This window comes from Macrobrachium rosenbergii, chromosome 37 (genome assembly GCF_040412425.1).
Source record: "Macrobrachium rosenbergii isolate ZJJX-2024 chromosome 37, ASM4041242v1, whole genome shotgun sequence".
In the NCBI taxonomy this organism is placed as follows: Eukaryota; Metazoa; Arthropoda; class Malacostraca; order Decapoda; family Palaemonidae; genus Macrobrachium; species Macrobrachium rosenbergii.
In genome coordinates, this window is record NC_089777.1 from 22,021,537 (window position 1) to 22,039,036 (window position 17,500).

At 37.5% G+C, this 17,500-nt stretch overlaps 1 protein-coding gene across 1 annotated transcript in view; it reads left to right on the top strand.

The window, feature by feature from the left end:
• Window positions 1–17,500, top strand: part of LOC136825409 (homeobox protein OTX1 A-like) — a 316,092-nt gene that overhangs the window by 97,397 nt on the left and 201,195 nt on the right. The window contains exon 2 of the mRNA XM_067081774.1: window positions 1,520–2,124. Within this exon, the coding sequence (XP_066937875.1) occupies window positions 1,548–2,124 (577 nt within the window). The 5' untranslated portion in view covers window positions 1,520–1,547. The remainder of the gene's footprint in view (window positions 1–1,519; window positions 2,125–17,500) is intronic.

Below are 17,500 nucleotides of genomic sequence, written 5' to 3' on the forward strand. Positions count from 1 at the left end.
ACAAGTTTATCGCTGTTTGGTACAATGTAATTATTTTTCAAGATAGGCAGCGTTACTGTGTGTAGCACAGACAGTGACCGTACAAGGGTGCATCCACACTACAGGAAAACATGTCGACAACAATCGCACATATGTCACTAACAAGTTGAACACAAGTTAGCGACTTATTGGTAGTCCTAATTTGTTTTTCACACACTTGTCTACATTAGTCAGAAAATCGTTCTCCTCCTATTGTCGTTGACTTGTTTTCAACATATTTGTGATATGTATTTGATATGTTGCCAACATGTGGTATATATGTGATAAGTTGCCGACATGATATGTGTATGATAAGTTGACGACATGTTTTTGCGACATACAATTGTCTAGCATTAGTCAGAAAGTCATTCTCCTCCCATTGTCGTTGACTTGTTTTCAACGTATTTGTGACATGTATGTGACATATTGCCGATATGTGATATTTATCTGATAAGTTGCCGACATGTGATATGTGTGTGATAAGTCGACGACTTGTGTTTACGACATACAATGGTCTAGCATTAGTCAGAATGTCGTTCTCCTCCTGTCTGTCGTTGACTTGTTTTCAAGATATTTGTGACATGTATGTGATATGTTGCTGACATGTGATATTACTTTGCGTTTGTTTCAGGAATTGATGTATTTACTGTTCTGGTGTTATTTTCTAAAACTAGGGTATAGTCAGTTATGTATTGATGGCTACCTCCAGGATTCTGGAGGAAATCTTCGGATGGGGTCTCTGGTGTCATTTTCTAAAACTAGAACTTGAAATGTCTAATTTGTTTCCTAGAAGATATATTTCTCTATTTGTTTCCGATTGACATTATCTCTTCCGGTGTTTCCTAGAAGATATATTTCTGTATCTGGTTCCGAGTGACATATCTCTTCCGGTGCTTATTTCAGAAAGAAATGTATGTTAATGGATATGATGTTATTTTTTCTGCGACATTTATGTATATTATATATATATATATATATATATATATATATATATATATATATATATTATTTATTTATTTATTCATTTATTTATTTATATCAAAGACGTATCGTTCCTGTTTGTGTTTCAGAGGGTACTTGATTCAGTTTAACCTCAAATGTATTTTTCGTTGCTTCTAACATTTATATTTTTTGCAGGACCTGACAAATCAACATTTAGATTTAATTTAATCACCATTAGATTTAATGTTACTTTTCGTTTGTTGCGGAAACCTGACAAGTAAATATTTGTTTATTTTATTTATTCCAGAGTGATATGCTCTGTATACACTGTTTTTGTTCCAAAGATCCTCCATTTATTTCAAATGCCAGAAAGTAAAACCTTTTCTTTGTTACAGGGCGTGACAAATAAACATCTGTTTTTTTCATTTGTTGCACAGAGTGACATGAACATCAAGATTTATTTTTGGTGTTGGGAAGTAAAACTCTTTGTTTTTTGTTTGTAGCGGAACCTGACAAATCAAAATGTATTTATTGGTTTGTTTTTGTTTCTTTGTTGCAGAGAGTGATATGCTTTGGTGGTGGTGACGATGGAGTTTCCTCGCGACTCCCCCTTCCGGGGCCGCGGGATGATGGGCCACCGCTCCCCCCCACCCCAGACCTCCTCCTCCTCTTCCTCCTCCTCCTCCTCCTCTTCCTCCTCCCTCGCCCACACCCTCGTCTCGCCCAAGATGGACCCGCCATCCTCGCCCTACGTCGGGGGCTCCCCCTTGGTGGGGGGCTCCCCCCTGGGAATCCCCCGGTCGCCGGTCTCCCCCGCCGACATCGTCGTCAAGACAGAGCCGCCCGTGTCTCCTCCGTCGGATTATCCTCCGGCGGGGATGATGATGAGCCACAAGAAGCCCCGCTGCGACCCCGACAGGATGGGCGGCGGTGGTGGGGGTGGTGGGGGCGGGGTTGTGGGGGACTGGGCGCCCTCCCCCTGCAACATGAGCGTCGACTCGCTCTCGCCGCCGCCGCCGCACCACCACCAGGGCGGCGGCTCCTCCTCCTCCTCCAACGGGCTGTCCGCCGGGTCCCTGGGGCATCACCATCCCTCCAGCGGGCACTTGTCGCCGCTCTCCACGTCGAGCTACGACCCCAACTCGCCCTACCCTTCCAAATCAGGTCAGGTCACGGTCCGCTGTGGGTGGCGGGCGGCGGATTTTATGTTTTTTTTTTTTTTATATTGTTGATGGTGTTGATGTTCGTGTTGATGTGTGAGGTTGTATGATGAATAATTATCTCTCTCTCTCTCTCTCTCTCTCTCTCTCTCTCTCACACACATTTATCCTAATTAATCTCTCTCTCTCTCTCTCGCTCTCTCCCACTCATTTACCCTGGTAATCTCTCTCTCTCTCTCTCTCTCTCTCTCTCTCATTTATCCTGATTATTATGTATCCTAATTCTCTTTCTCTCTTTCTCTTTCTCTCTCATTTATCCTGATTATTATCTATCCTAATTCTCTCTCTCTCTCTCTCTTATCCTGATTATTATTTATCCTGAATTCTCTAATTCTCTCTCTCTCTCTCTCTCTCTCTCTCTCTCTCTCTCTCACTTACCCTGGATAATATCCTTCCTAATCTCTCTCTCTCTCTGTCATTTATCCTGATTATTATCTATCCTAATTCTCTCTCTCTCTCTCTCTCTCTCTCTCTCTCTCTCTCTCTCTCTCTCTCTCTCTCTCTCCAAGCTGGCTCCCTTCCATTCTTCTTTACTACCGTAACAGTATCAACGATTCTCCTCTTCCCTTACGTACAGTCATCTGTATTCAAACACCTGTTACAGAACACCTGTCATTAGCGTCACCCAGGTATTGTATATATATATTCTTGTTTGGATCTCTCTTTGTGTTCTCCTTAATGTGTTATTCCGTCTTCCTTCAGGCTGTTGGTCTATTACACCGTCTTTCTACTTTATTTTGAAATATATCTTGTTTTGTTTTTCGCCTTAAATAGCTTCTGTAAAGTTCCTTTCATTTTATGTAGGTTTGTGCGCATGCGTGGATTCTCGAACATGTCTCATTAGGATTATAGTGCTAGTAATAACAAACAATAATTTGTTGGTTTTTTTTTTAATTGGATGGGTGACCGCCATTAAATGCCAGAAGCCGTTGGCATATACTTCCCCGTAACCGCCTCGAGGTACCAGAATGCCCTTTGAAACTTCATACAGATCCCATGAGTCAGGTTTGAGATGCATTGGCCACAGTGAAGCCACAACAATAACAATAACAATTATAACAACATCAGTAACAATGACTACAACAATAATAACATTAACAACAGTATGAAATCAGCTGTGATAGGTTATTTATATCCGGACACTTGTTTGTGGTGACGTCATCGCCGAGATTGTGTTGCTGATTCGCAAGAAAAATTAAAAAGGAATTTTTTGAAAATTTAAAAAAATTTCGTTGGCTGGCAACCTTCTTGTATGAAGCACCTGGGTATCATACGTGTATCTGTTGGTTTATTTTTTCTACCACCGACAAATTTGGAAAGAGGACACGTATTCGACTGTGTCTGCGAGCGGCTTTTGTTTTAGAAAGATAATGGTTCTTGTCAGTAATTTATTTGTTCTTAGTACAATGTTGAAGTTAGGTCGACCTCCCAAAACAGCTTTTATTTATTCATTCTTCCTCTTGGGAGGAATTGAATTAAATGAAGAAAGCTTCTTCAAAGTGAAGAGGGTGCACGAAGATGAAAAAGAGGAGTCATAATTTTATGCAGATGAATGAGGCCAGTAATGCATGGTGACTGAGAGAGAGAGAGAGAGAGAGAGAGAGAGAGAGAGAGAGAGAGAGAGAGAGAGAGAATGTATTCAAGTTTCTTGCAGCATTTTTGTATCCGTATTTTTGCAAGTTGAATCGAATTGCTGAGATTTCGAGATCAGTAACTTTTGCTGCAAGCTGAATTAAATGAATTCTGAGAGAGAGAGAGAGAGAGAGAGAGAGAGAGAGAGAGAGAGAGAGAGAGAGAGAGAGGGGGCAAATGTATAATTTTGTATTCGCAATTTCTTGCTGCATTTTGTATCCGTAATTTTTGCAACATTTTGTATCCGTAACTTCTGAGAGAGAGAGAGAGAGAGAGAGAGAGAGAGAGAGAGAGAGAGAGAGAGAGAGAGAGAGAGAGAGAGAGCCGCCACCACCATATGTCATGGCGGAGGAGGACAATACCGACATTAGAGCGTTTCTTATTTAGTGGCACCGGGTGCCAACAGCGTTTTCTGTCTTCAGCTTAAACGAATGAATGCGGAACAGGGCTTTAGCAAGCTGCTGGGAAATGCAGCTTATTATTATTATTATTATTATTGTTATTATTATTATTATTATTATTATTATTATTATTATTATTATTATTATTATTATTATTATTATTTGGAATAATACCTTTTCAAATTAAGAGCTTAGGCAGCTCACGAAAGCTTTCTGATTTTCTTATTTTTTTTGATGGAAAAAATATGATTGGGGATGTCATCTTCATTATTATTATTATTATTATTATTATTATTATTATTATTATTATTATTATTATTATTATTATTATATAAAAAAGCAGAAAAAGTGAAATAAGAGAGGCAATATGATGGAGAATTATGAAATAATGAAAAAATTATGAAAATGTCAACTAAATAAAAGTAGATAAATAAAAGTTAACAAACTGAATTATACATAAATAAAAAGTTAATTAAAGAAAACCCCTCATTTGATTCATATATATCACCATTCACAATAACATCCAACCTGGTTGCTGCCAGCCACAGTTGACTAACCACCGGGTACATAATACACTTCTCAGGCCAACAGAGGCGCATTATTGGCAATCAGACTGTAATATACACCATCATACACCATCCACATAGTGCCGTCAGTGCACCACATGCGGTGCACTGTAGGCATTACTTCAGGTTCTTTGCAGCGTCCCTTCGGCCCCTAGCTGCAACCCCTTTCGTTCCTTTTACTGTACCTCCTTTCATATTCTCTTTCATCCATCGTACTTTTCACCCTCTCCTAACAATTAAGAACTTTTATTGTCAATTTCCATTTCAGCGCTGAATGACCTCATAGGTCGCAGCGCTTGACCCGTGGCCTAAATTCTATATTCAGTTCAGTTATGCTTCATCATACACCCTGTAAATCATTATATTACATCAAAATTAAAATGTCGTTTTAGAAAAGGTCGTAGGACGTCAAGAGAAACGTCAAATGTTTTTATTGAAAATTTTTTTTAAATTTTCTATTGTAATTTTTTTTTGTGCCCCTGAGAGCAGAAGGGGAAATTGCAGTTGATTTCTCTCTCTCTCTCTCTCTCTCTCTCTCTCTCTCTCTCTCTCTCTCTCTCTCTCTCTCTCTGTTAAATTGCGTTTTTATCTATTCAGTAAGTGATTTGTTGTTCTTACGCTTGTTGTACTGTGGTTGCTGTTTCGGTGTTGTTTATTTCTGTTGTTGTATGCCGTTTTATTACTGTGGGAAGTGCTGTAAAATTGCTTTCTGTCTATTCAGTGAGTGATTTGTTGTTCTTGCGGTTGTTTTGCTGTGGTTGCGGTTTTTGGTGTTGTTTGTTATTTCTGTTGTTGTATGCTGTTTTTATTACTGTGGGAAGTGTTTTTAAATTGCCTTTTATCTATTCAGTAAGTAATTTGTTGTTCTTGCGGTTGTTGTGCTATGGTTGCTGTTTTTGGTGTTGTTTGTTGTTGTTTTTGTTGGTGTACGCTGTTTTATTACTGTGGAAATTGTTGTTAAATTGCGTTTTTATGTGTTTAGGTGATTTGTTGTTCTTACGGTTGTTGCGCTGTGGTTGCAGTTTTTGGTGTTGTTTGTTGTTGTTTTTTTGTTGGTGTATGCTGTTTTATTACTGTAGAAAGTGTTGTTAAATTGCTTTTTATGTATTCAGTAAGTGATTTGTTGTTCTTAGGGTTGTTGTGCTGTGGTTGCTGTTTTTGGTGTTTTTGTTGTTGTTACTTTTTGTTGTATGCTGTTGTATTACTGCGGACAGTGTTGTTAAATTGCTTTTTATCTATTCAGTAAGTGATGTGTTCTTACAGTTGTTGTGCTATGGTTGTTGTTTTCTTGTTGTGTGTTGTTTTATTGTTGTGGAAGGCTGTTCCTACGGTTGTTGTGCTGTGGGTGTTGTTTTTGTTGTTGTACGTTGTTTTATTGTTGTGGAAGTTCATATGGAACAAGCCTACAGGGCCACTGACATTATTATTATTATTATTATTATTATTATTATTATTATTATTATTATTATTATTATAGTAAGTTCTTAGTAATACACGTAAGTCCTCTTGCTCTCAAAGAACACGCAGTAGGTGCTCTGAAGAGCAAGAGTCCGTGCTGTCATAAGGCCTGCTTAAACTAAACCAGTATTCTAGGAGATGCCTTTTGTTGATTTAAGCATTATGGATTAATTCGTAATTAATCCATAATTAATCCATAATGCTTCAGCTGACAGAAAAAGGATTAGTTTATATATTATATATATATATATATATATATACAGTATATTATATATATATATATATATATATATATATATATATATATATATATATATATATATATATATAATATATATATATAGTATATATATATATATATATATATATATATATATATAATATAATATATATATATATATATATATATATATATATATATATATATATATATATTATATATATATATATATATATATATATATATATATATATATATCAAATCAAACATAGGGGAGTCCATAGAAACCCAAAATTTGGAAAATAAAGGCTATATTTCAGAGACCAAAATATCTCTCCTCAGGCAAATAATGAATGAGAAAAAGTTACAGAAAAAGCGGATGGAATTCTGTTTGAACAGAAAATATTTCACACACACACACATATATATATATATATATACGTAAATATATATATTTTATATATATACATATGTATATATATATACTGTATATTATATAGTATATATATATAATCTATACGTGTCTGTCTGTCTCTGTAACCAGCCCTTAGTGTTATTCACCTGAGGAAGCGATGCCCAGAGACGAAATAACACTTAGCTCATTATTACCGGGGCGTTATTAACCCTTATCCAATCTAATCCTGAATTGCAGCTGCTGTGCTTGCTTAGGTGATGGCGGCCTCTCGCTTCGTGTCTAGGTGCTTAGATGAGGTCACTCCGCCCGTATTGTTTATCCTTTGCTTGTTTAGGTGACGGTAAACTCGTGTGTGTGTGTGTGTGTTTGTGTGTGCGTGTGTATGAAGTTAGAATAGAGCTTCAGTCTTGTAATGTATGTATGTATGTATGTATGTATGTATGTATGTATATATTTAAATTATATATATTTGTGTGTGTTTGTGTGTATAGCCTATGTGTGAGTTTTGTAATGTGTATATGTATGTATGTATATACACACATATATATATATATATATATATATATTATATATATACGTATATTATATTATATATGTAAATATGTATATATAATGTATACATATTTATAAATATATATATATATATATATATATATATATATATATATATTTATATATATATACATGTACATGTGTGTGTGTACATATACATATACATACATATTGTATAATCATTTACCATTGCATACCTACCTCCCACTATTTATTTATATATTTTATATTTCCACTCACATACTTTTTTCCAGAATGACCAAATTTACGCTTAGAATTAACCGACCAATCCGATATTAACTTTTGCCAATACGGGGTAATGAACTCGCGTTTGGAATAGTTTGTGTGTGTGTGTGTGTGTGTGCGTGTGAGGTATATCCGACTTCTGTGGTCGTAAGCCAATTATATTTGTTCCTAATTAGTTCTCAGCAACGTGTGATACACGGTTGATAATTGGCGTATGAAAAGATAGATGTAGACTTAGGTTAATGAGCATTTTCTTTTTCCGTTTGAAGAATTTGACACTACTTTTTTTAAGAGTCGAATCCAAACTTAGATAAAAAATAAAGTAGGTTTATTGTCTTTGCATTTTCAAAGCACTGGGCGTTACTGTGAACGATTCTGCTCTCTAAAACCAGGGGCGAATTATCTCTGTTTGGGCTCTGAGAACAGAATGAACGATTCTGCTCTCTAAAAGCATCAGGCTTTAATCTGGGCACAGAATGATCGAGTCTGCTTTGTAAAAGCAGCAAGCATTACTCTGAGAACAGAATGAACGATTCTGCTTTCTAAAAAAGCAGCAGGCTTTAATCTGGGCACAGAATGATCGAGTCTGCTTTGCAAAAGCAGCAAGCATTACTCTGAGAACAGAATGAACGATTCTGCTTTCTAAAAAGCAGCAGGCTTTAATCTGGGCACAGAATTATCGAGTCTGCTTTGTAAAAGCAGCAGGCGTTAGTCTGGTCACAGAATTATCGATTCTGCTTAGTAAAAGCAGAAGACATTACCCTGGACAGAAAGTCACCTCTGCCTTGTAAAAGCAAAAGGCAGCCCTGTAAGAGCACACTCATTAATATGGTTACAGAATATCACCTCTGCCTTGTAAAGCACAAAGCTGTCTTTTAAAAGCATCAGGTGTCACCTAAGGCACAGACTGTCTCTGACTTGTATAAGCACAAGGCTGTCTTCTAAAATCACATGTTGGCAAGAATTATCGCCTCTGCTTTGTAAAAGCATAAGCTTGCCTACTTAAAACACCAGCCATTATTGTGGACATAGAAAATCACCTATGACTTGTAAAAGCAGAAAGTTGCCTTGTAAAAGCACCAGGCATTATTGAGAGCACAGAATTGATATCACCTCTGCCTTTTAAAGCGCAGAATTATCACCCCTGCCTTGTCAAGCATCAGGCGTTACGGAAACTAGCACCGGGGCTTTGGTGCCAGGGACATGAGACACAATGAGACCGGATTACCAATGAATAAAGGATACTGAAAAATTGCTATCTGGCATTACATCACCACTTTTATTCTAACAATTGGTTACACCCGTCAAGCCATCTCTTCCCAGATTCACTCCGTGAAAATAAGTACTTCTTCTCTTGTGTTGTCGCTGACGGTTCTGTTCCCTCCACTACGTGCTTTCGAATTCATCCGCGATTTCTGTTTTCCCTTACTCTCACAACCTTCCATTCTTCAAAGGGTTAGTCTCACTCCTCACCCTCCCTCCCCTACCCCGCCCAACCCCCAAGGTACCCCCCCTCCCCGCCCCCACCCTTGCACAACGTGTTTTTGTCTTCACATCAAATTAGGCCACGATCAACGTTACCTTGTCTTTTCCACTAAAAATCTTCGGTTTATATAAAAAAATTCACAAAGAATTTTGTCATTTTGCAGAGCTCGTATTTAACGTGTGTCCTCTGTTCGTTTGTTTCACAAAAAAATAACGTGTTTGCTTTTGAAAGCATAAATGCATAATTTACTACATAAACAAGACATCTTTTAGAGAGAAATGATAAAGAAACTTATTCGCTTCTACTGAAAAGAAACGGCGCTTCGTTCCTGCGGATTGAAATTCGAGAAATTCGAAATTTAATCTCATTCACCTAAGGAACCCACAATTGCAATGGCAATCGAAGCCAACGCCAAGGGATTCGGAGTAGCACAACTTCGAAAAAAAAAAAACCTGGTGTTTGTTTTGGCCCGTAAAAAAAGAGCAGGTGTTTTGAGTGTGAGCTGCGAACGAGTTTTGGCCCCTGTGGGTCGTCAGGATAGGACCTGCCGTTTTGGGGTAGTGGGTGGGGAGGGGCCCTGAGTCTCTAGTTGTGGTGGGCGCCAGTGGGTGGGTGAGTGGGTGGGTGGCTTTGGCAGTAGGCCAATCCTCTCAGCTAGAGTAGAGAGAGAGAGAGAGAGAGAGAGCTCGTCCTAACTCGACCTAGCAAAAAACCCGCCTCTCCTCCGATGTGAAATTCCTTCGTCTGAGATTTTGATGTGCTCGCCCGAGATGTCCTGGTGTTGGGTGATGTCACGCGCGTGAGACATCGCTGAGAGCAACAGTCGGTGATTGATGTCACAGCCACAGGAGACTCAGTGAGAGATAGCTTGGGGTAATCAGGGACATATCTCTTGACTGATGACATGGAGTAATCAGGGAGATGTCTCTGTGATTGATGTCAGTGAGATATCTCTGTGATTGATGTCATGACAGAAGCAGTGAGATAGCGCCAGATTGACGTCATGGACTACTCAGGGAGATTTCTCTGTGATTGATGACATGGAGTAATCAGGGAGATGTGTCTGTGATTGATGTCAGTGAGATGTTTCTGTGATTGATGTCATGACAAAAGCAGTGAGATACATCTCCTGATTGATGTCATGGAGTAATCAGGGAGATTTCTCTGTGTTTGATGTCAGTGAGATGATGTCTCTGTGATTGATGTCACTGGGGAATCAGTGAGATGTCACTGTGCTATGTGACTGATGTCGTGAGAGAATGAGGCAGATATCTCTTGATTGATGTCATGGGGTAATCAGGGAGATATCTCTGTGTTTGATGTCACTGGAGCATCAGGAAGTTATCCCTATGTTTGATATCTCACTGGATTGCATGTCATCTGCTTGATGTAATCACTGAGATATCCCGATGACGCATCTCAAAATGACTGACGTCTCGAGTGACTGAGACAACTCAGTGATTGATGTCCCAAAAGAGTTCCGCTGAGACATCACTGATGTCTCGGGAGACTCGCTGTGATGTCTACAGACTGACGTCACCACTCGAGACCACTTCATCAAAGGCTTTGTTTAATTATTTATGAAATTATGATAACAGTCCAACTTGTATGAAAACACATGTATAATGAATGTAAGAATTGGAGTTTCTTGACTAGATAGCCGAGTCCAGAGGTCCATGCTAGACTTCCCATTCCTTTAAACACCCGCATTCCACTTGCCCTGCCTTGGAATTCTCTCCCTACGTACGTTTTCCCTGACTTTCAATCTTCCGTCAGTTAATATTCGGGAATATCACAGGTTAAGGGCATTAGGTTACTCGCTGGATAAAAATGAAGGGTCATAAAATAGTTAACCATCTATCTTAAAATAGTTAACTATTTATCTTCAAATAGTTAACCATCTGTCGTAAAATAGTTAATCATCTGTCGTAAAATAGCTAACCATATGTCTTAAAGTAATTAACTATCTATCTTAAATAGTTAACTATCTGTCTTCAAATAGTTAACCATCTATCGTACAATAGTTAACTATCGTAAAATAGTTAACCATCTGTCTTAAAATAATTAACCATCTATCTTAAATAGTTAACTATCTGTCTTCAAATAGTTAACCATCTATCGTACAATAGTTAACTATCGTAAAATAGTTAACCATCTATTGTAAAATAGTTAACCATCTATTGTAAAATAGTTAACCATCTGTCGTAAAAACAGTTAACCACCTACCGTAAAATAGTCAACCATCTATCGTAAAATAGTTAACCATCTATCTTCAAATAGTTAAAAATCAAGGCCCGCCTCTGAGAACCATTGAGAGCGAACCGTATCACTGTTGCCAGCAGCCAGTCCGAAGCTAATTGAGTGTGTGGTAACACTGTCCCCCTTTTGACGCTGTCAAGTGTACGCGGTCCTTCCTCTCTCTCTCTCTCTCTCTCTCTCTCTCTCTCTCTCTCTCTCTCTCTCTCTCTCAGGGGCTCAACGACCCTGAGACGTTGATTCTTTGCTTTCACACTTAGGCGTCGGTTCGGTCACGTGACGGCTCGTACTGACAAAACGAGACGAGACGGCTGATTGATTGATTTATGGCTACTAAAACTGGCGTCACGAGACGATAGAGGGAATTGGTACTTTATTGGAAGGTCTAGAATTGGCCCGTCCGACTTGACTGGAATCCAGACATTTTACATATTTTTCCTTTGTCTTCTGTTACCTCTTTCGAATGGACACCGTAATATTCTTTGGAAGCTCGAATTTCAAGTCAGTAATGGCCCCCTTGTGGGGTTTGTTCCATATAAATAAGGTTCATCTTCTTATATATAATAATAATAATAATAATAATAATAATAATAATAATAATAATAATAATAATAATAATAATAATAATAACAGTAGGGTTTGATTTCAGGCACGGTAATCGCCAACCTAAAACGCTGATTACTGGGTATCAGTCCCAGGGTTCTATTGGACCCTGGATCTTTTGACCTTGACTAAAACAGGATGATGACTATATACACACACACACACACACACACACACACACACACACACACATATATATATATATATATATATATATATATATATATATATATATATATATATATATATATATATATATATTCATTCATAGACAAGCCATAGCCAGTAGGAAATTGTCAATGACATAACTCATGATTATCTTTAAAGCCATCACGTGGGAAACCATTGTGTACTCTTAACATATTTATACAAATGTGTATTTACGCATGTAAGCAATATCTTTGGACAGGTAAATAATCATAGTAGACACCTGACACCTGCGTATGTATGTCTGTACACATGTGCTACACATACGCATAAGAATATGATGGAAAAATGACAAAGAATAGCAAAAGAAATGTATTAGAAAACAATCATGGTAAACACCTGCGTATACATGTCTGTAAACATACGCTACACATACGCATAAGAATATGTAAAAAACAAAAAACAAAAGACATCGAAAAGAAATAGAACAAACTAAAATAAACAAATGACAAAGAATAGCAAAAGAAATATACTTAACTAATGCAACCAAATCAGAGAACTCCCGTGCCGCCAGTGCGCCTCATGCGGTGCACTGTAGGCCTTAATTAAGGTTCTTTGAAGCGTGCCTTCGGGCCCTAGCTGCAACCCCTTTCGTTTCTTTTACTGTACCTCCTTTCATATTCTCTTTCTTCCATCTTATTTTCCACCCTCTCCTAACAATTGAGGTTTTTCTCCCGTTAAACCTTTCAAACCTTCTACTGTCAATTTCCGTTTCAGCGCTGAATGACCTCGTAGGTCCCAGTGGTTGACCTTTGGCGTAAATTCTGTATTCAATCCCATTCAAATGAGAGAACGACAGAACACAAACATAAACACACAAACGAATTGACCCCGGTAGGCGACCAGGTCATGCACCAACAACACAAACATTGCTGGTCCGGTTCGCACGCACTCTTTAACTTACATAAAAGTGCACTTGTGTAAAATGACACTCAGAATTGATTGATTGCGTTAGCGGAGTGGAATGGAATGTAGAGTTTAGGCCGGAGGTCAAGCACTGGGACCTATGAGGTCACTCAGCGCTGGAAGGGGAGTTGAGAGTAGGTAGGCTGAAAGGTGTAACAGGAGGAAAACCTCAAAGCAGTCGCACTATGAACTGTTAGGAGAGGGTGGATAGCTAGGGGTGGGGTATCCATTAGAGGTCGGGTATCCTAGGGTGGGGTACCCATTAGAGGTGGGGTAACCTAGAGAAGAGATATCCTTTAAATGTTGGTTATCCTAGAGAAGAGCTATCCAGTAGAGGTGGGGTATCCTATATGTGGGGTATCCTTGAGGTGGGGTATCCCTTATAGGTGGGGTATCCTTGAGGTGGGGTATCCCTTATAGGTGGGGTATCCTTGAGGTGGGGTATCCTGAAAGTGGGGTATCCCTTAGAGATGCGGTATCCTATAGGTGGGGTATCCTATATGTGGGGTATCCCTTATAGGTGGGGTATCCTATAGGTGGGTTATCCAATGGGTGGGGTTATCCCTGAGGTGGGGTATCCTAGAGGTGGGGTATCCTAGAGGTGGGGTATCCCTTATAGGTGGGGTATCCTTTAGGTGGGGTATCCCTTATAGTTGGGCTATCCTATATGTGGGGTATCCCTTAGAGGTGGGGTATGCTATATGTGGGGTATCCCTTAGAGGTGGGGTATGCTATATGTGGGGTATCCCTTAGAGGTGGGGTATCCTATGGGGGTATGCCTTAGAAGTTGGGTATCCTATAGGTAGGGTATCCTAGAGGTGAGGTATCCACTAGAGGTGTGATCCGGAATATTAACCTTTCTCGCTCTATGCAACCTATTTTGGGGTGAGGCTGTTGGCCCCAAGACCTTCTCTCTTTGCGGCTGTGGCCCTTTTTCGACTAACCACCAGGTACATAATTTAAGGAAACACCTCCCTTCTCCCTTCCCCGTGGGATCGATCTCACTCCCTTACTCAACAGGCGAGGTGAGTAACCGCTTCCCTCCGGAATAATAATATCTTAACCATGAGCTAATGTTCTGGTTGCTAGTTATATATATATATATATATATATATATATATATATATATATATATATATATATATATATATATATATATATATATATAGTATATATATATATATATATATATATATATATATATATATATATATATATATATATATATATATATATATATATATATATATATATATATATATATATATATATGTATATAATGTTCGTATGTACGTATACCATGCTTTCATATTACGTTGTTATTTCAGATGAACCCTTTTTTATCATTATTTTTTCGGTACAGTTCTCAGAAAAGTGCAGAGGCAGATAGTACAGAACGAGTTAACCTAAATTTTTGTCAGGCTGATCAGAAGCGTTTCCTGTTTAGAGATGGCGTAATGAGTTGTCTGGGAATATCTGGCAGCTTGTTTCCTTTTTGAGAGAATTCGTTCGGTGGCAACTCGTTGTTGGTCGCTTGGAGTAAAATACTTCTGTGGTGGAAGAATTGCAATTAAAATGGGTTTTTATTATTATTATGATGATGATGATTATTATTATTATTATTATTATTATTATTATTATTATTATTATTATTATTATTATTAAGCTAAAATTATCAGCTAAAAAAGCATCAGCTTGCATGTAATCTTTTAATTATTATAAAAGATAAAAGTGACGGGAACAGAATTATTATTATTATTATTATTATTATTATTATTATTATTATTATTATTATTATCAGCTTATTAAATCTTTTAAAGCTAAAAAGTGACAGGAACAGAATTATATTATTATTATTATTATTTTTGAATAGGTCAAGTCTAAAAAATCTAAACATTTCAAAGATTTTAAACAAACAGAAAAGAATTTTAGTTAAATGCAAAAAGGCAAACATTGTTTTTTATCTGTTAACACTCCCACAAACAAATAAGAAAACTGATGAAATAGAAAATAACATTAAAAAACAAAGCACAGTGAAAGTCATCATAAATTTAGCATAACCACTAAAAAAATAAGTTTAATCACAAACAATGTAACAAACAAGTAGGAACATTATTAGAGTACAACATAACATTACCAAAAAAAAAAAGCATAGAGAATTCTTCATAAATGTAACGTATCTACTAAAAAAACAAAGCTGGTTAGATAAACACATAAACCAAACAATTTATTAGCCACAAACAATGCAACAAACAAGTAGGAACATTATTAGAAATACAACATAACATTAAAAACAAAGCATAGAGAGTTCTTCACATGTTTAACAGAACCACTGAAAAAACAAAGCTGTTTAGATAAACACATAAAACAAACAATTGCTTAGCCACAAACAATACAACAAACAAATCAGAACACTGATGAAAGAGAAAATATTACAAATAAACAAAGCATATAGAATTCTTAATAAGGTTAACATCACCAATAAAAAAACGAAGCTGTTTAGACAAACACATAAAACAAACAATTGATCAGCCACCAACAAACAAGAACATTATTAGAATACAATATAATATCATAAAAAAACAAAGCGTACAGATATCCTCATAAATGTAACATCACAGCTCAAAAAAAAATAAAACAAAGCTGTTGATATCATTCATCCCAACCATTGAATTACAGGCCACAGTAAAATGTTTGGCAGGTGGAAAATCGTTTTTAATAGAAGTTTGTATACTTTGTGTGAGCAGGTGATGACGTGATGGTGGGGGGAGGATGTTAGGGGATTATGGGAGGGAGGGGAGGGGGGAAGGGATACATTCATTCTGGGGGGGTGTGCCTGCACGAAGGCGACTGGGATACGTTACAGGCACTTATTGGTGGCCCGTTGAACCGACTGTGTTCGGGGTTTATAATGGATTCTGTTTATTTGGGTCAGAGATACATTAACCGGTGCGTTGGGAATGTGCTGAAAGGGATGTTTGTTTGTGTGTTGGTTCGTTTGTTTAAACTGTAGTTTTATCCGTAAGAATGCTTGTTAGAGAGAGAGAGAGAGAGAGAGAGAGAGAGAGAGAGAGAGAGAGAGAGAGAGATTTCTTTGTAAGCGATTTTTATATATCTCTTTGGAAAGATTTACCATGTAAACAGATACAGGAATAAACACGAGAGAGAGAGAGAGAGAGAGAGAATTTTCTTTATCCATTTCTTTATGTCAGCATACGTATGTATCTATTTATACAAAGAGAGTTAGTTACTTTTCAAATAGATCAGAGAGAGAGAGAGAGAGAGAGAGAGAGAGAGAGAGAGATTTCCTCTCATTTTTTTGTAAGTGTAAATATATATCTCTTTATACATTGAAAGATAGTTACCGTACACAGATAGATACAGGAATAAACACGAGAGAGAGAGAGAGAGAGAGAGAGAGAGAGAGAGAGAGAGAGAGAGAGTATTCTCTTGATGTTATTGGTACAAAGGCATCACAATTAGACAAAGGGGAAATTTCCTTTGTGCCGACCATTCAAGAATGTGTCTTGGTTAGTTTAACTGCTTCTTGTCCGTACATCCGTAGTCTCTCTCTCTCTCTCTCTCTCTCTCTCTCTCTCTCTCTCTCTCTCTCTCTCTCTCTCTCTTGTGTTTGTTCCTGTATCTATTTATGTACAGTAACTAACTCTCTATGTATAAAGATATATATGTATACTTACAGAGAAATGGAAGAAAAATTCTCTCTCTCTCTCTCTCTCTCTCTCTCTCTCTCTCTCTCTCTCTCTCTCTCTCTCTTTTGTTCCTGCATCTATTTATGTACAGCAACTCTCTATGTATAAAGATATGTATGTATATTTATATAGAAATGAAAGAAGAAATTCTCTCTCTCCCTCATTATTTCAAAGTTACGTCATTCTGAGAGAGATTAATCTTTCCGCTTGAATGGGGTAAACGAGGCTGTGTGCCATGTGTGTGTGTGTGTGTGTGTTTGTTTGTGTGTCTGTATAATGCTCTAAGATATTTTCACTTCATTATATCAAGTATTAATCCATGAATATCTTTGTATTCCTCAGAATGTATTAACTCTTAAGATTATGTATTAATCCGTATGTGTGTGTGTGTATGTGTTTGTATAATCCTGGGGATATTTATTGACAATCTGATGTCATGTACCGAACTTCGTACATTTGTTGTGATCAGATCTGGTGTCAGGTTCCCGAGATATAACCGAGTATGAGGACCTTTCCATGAAAAAAAGCAGGACGCCATATCTTAAAAACTACCATAGAATTTTCTTGAAAATAATCTCATTATGTTTCCCACGCCCAAATTACCTGATAGGTAGTAATCTATCCTAACCAAACCCGACCTAACCTAACCTTAACCTAACCTA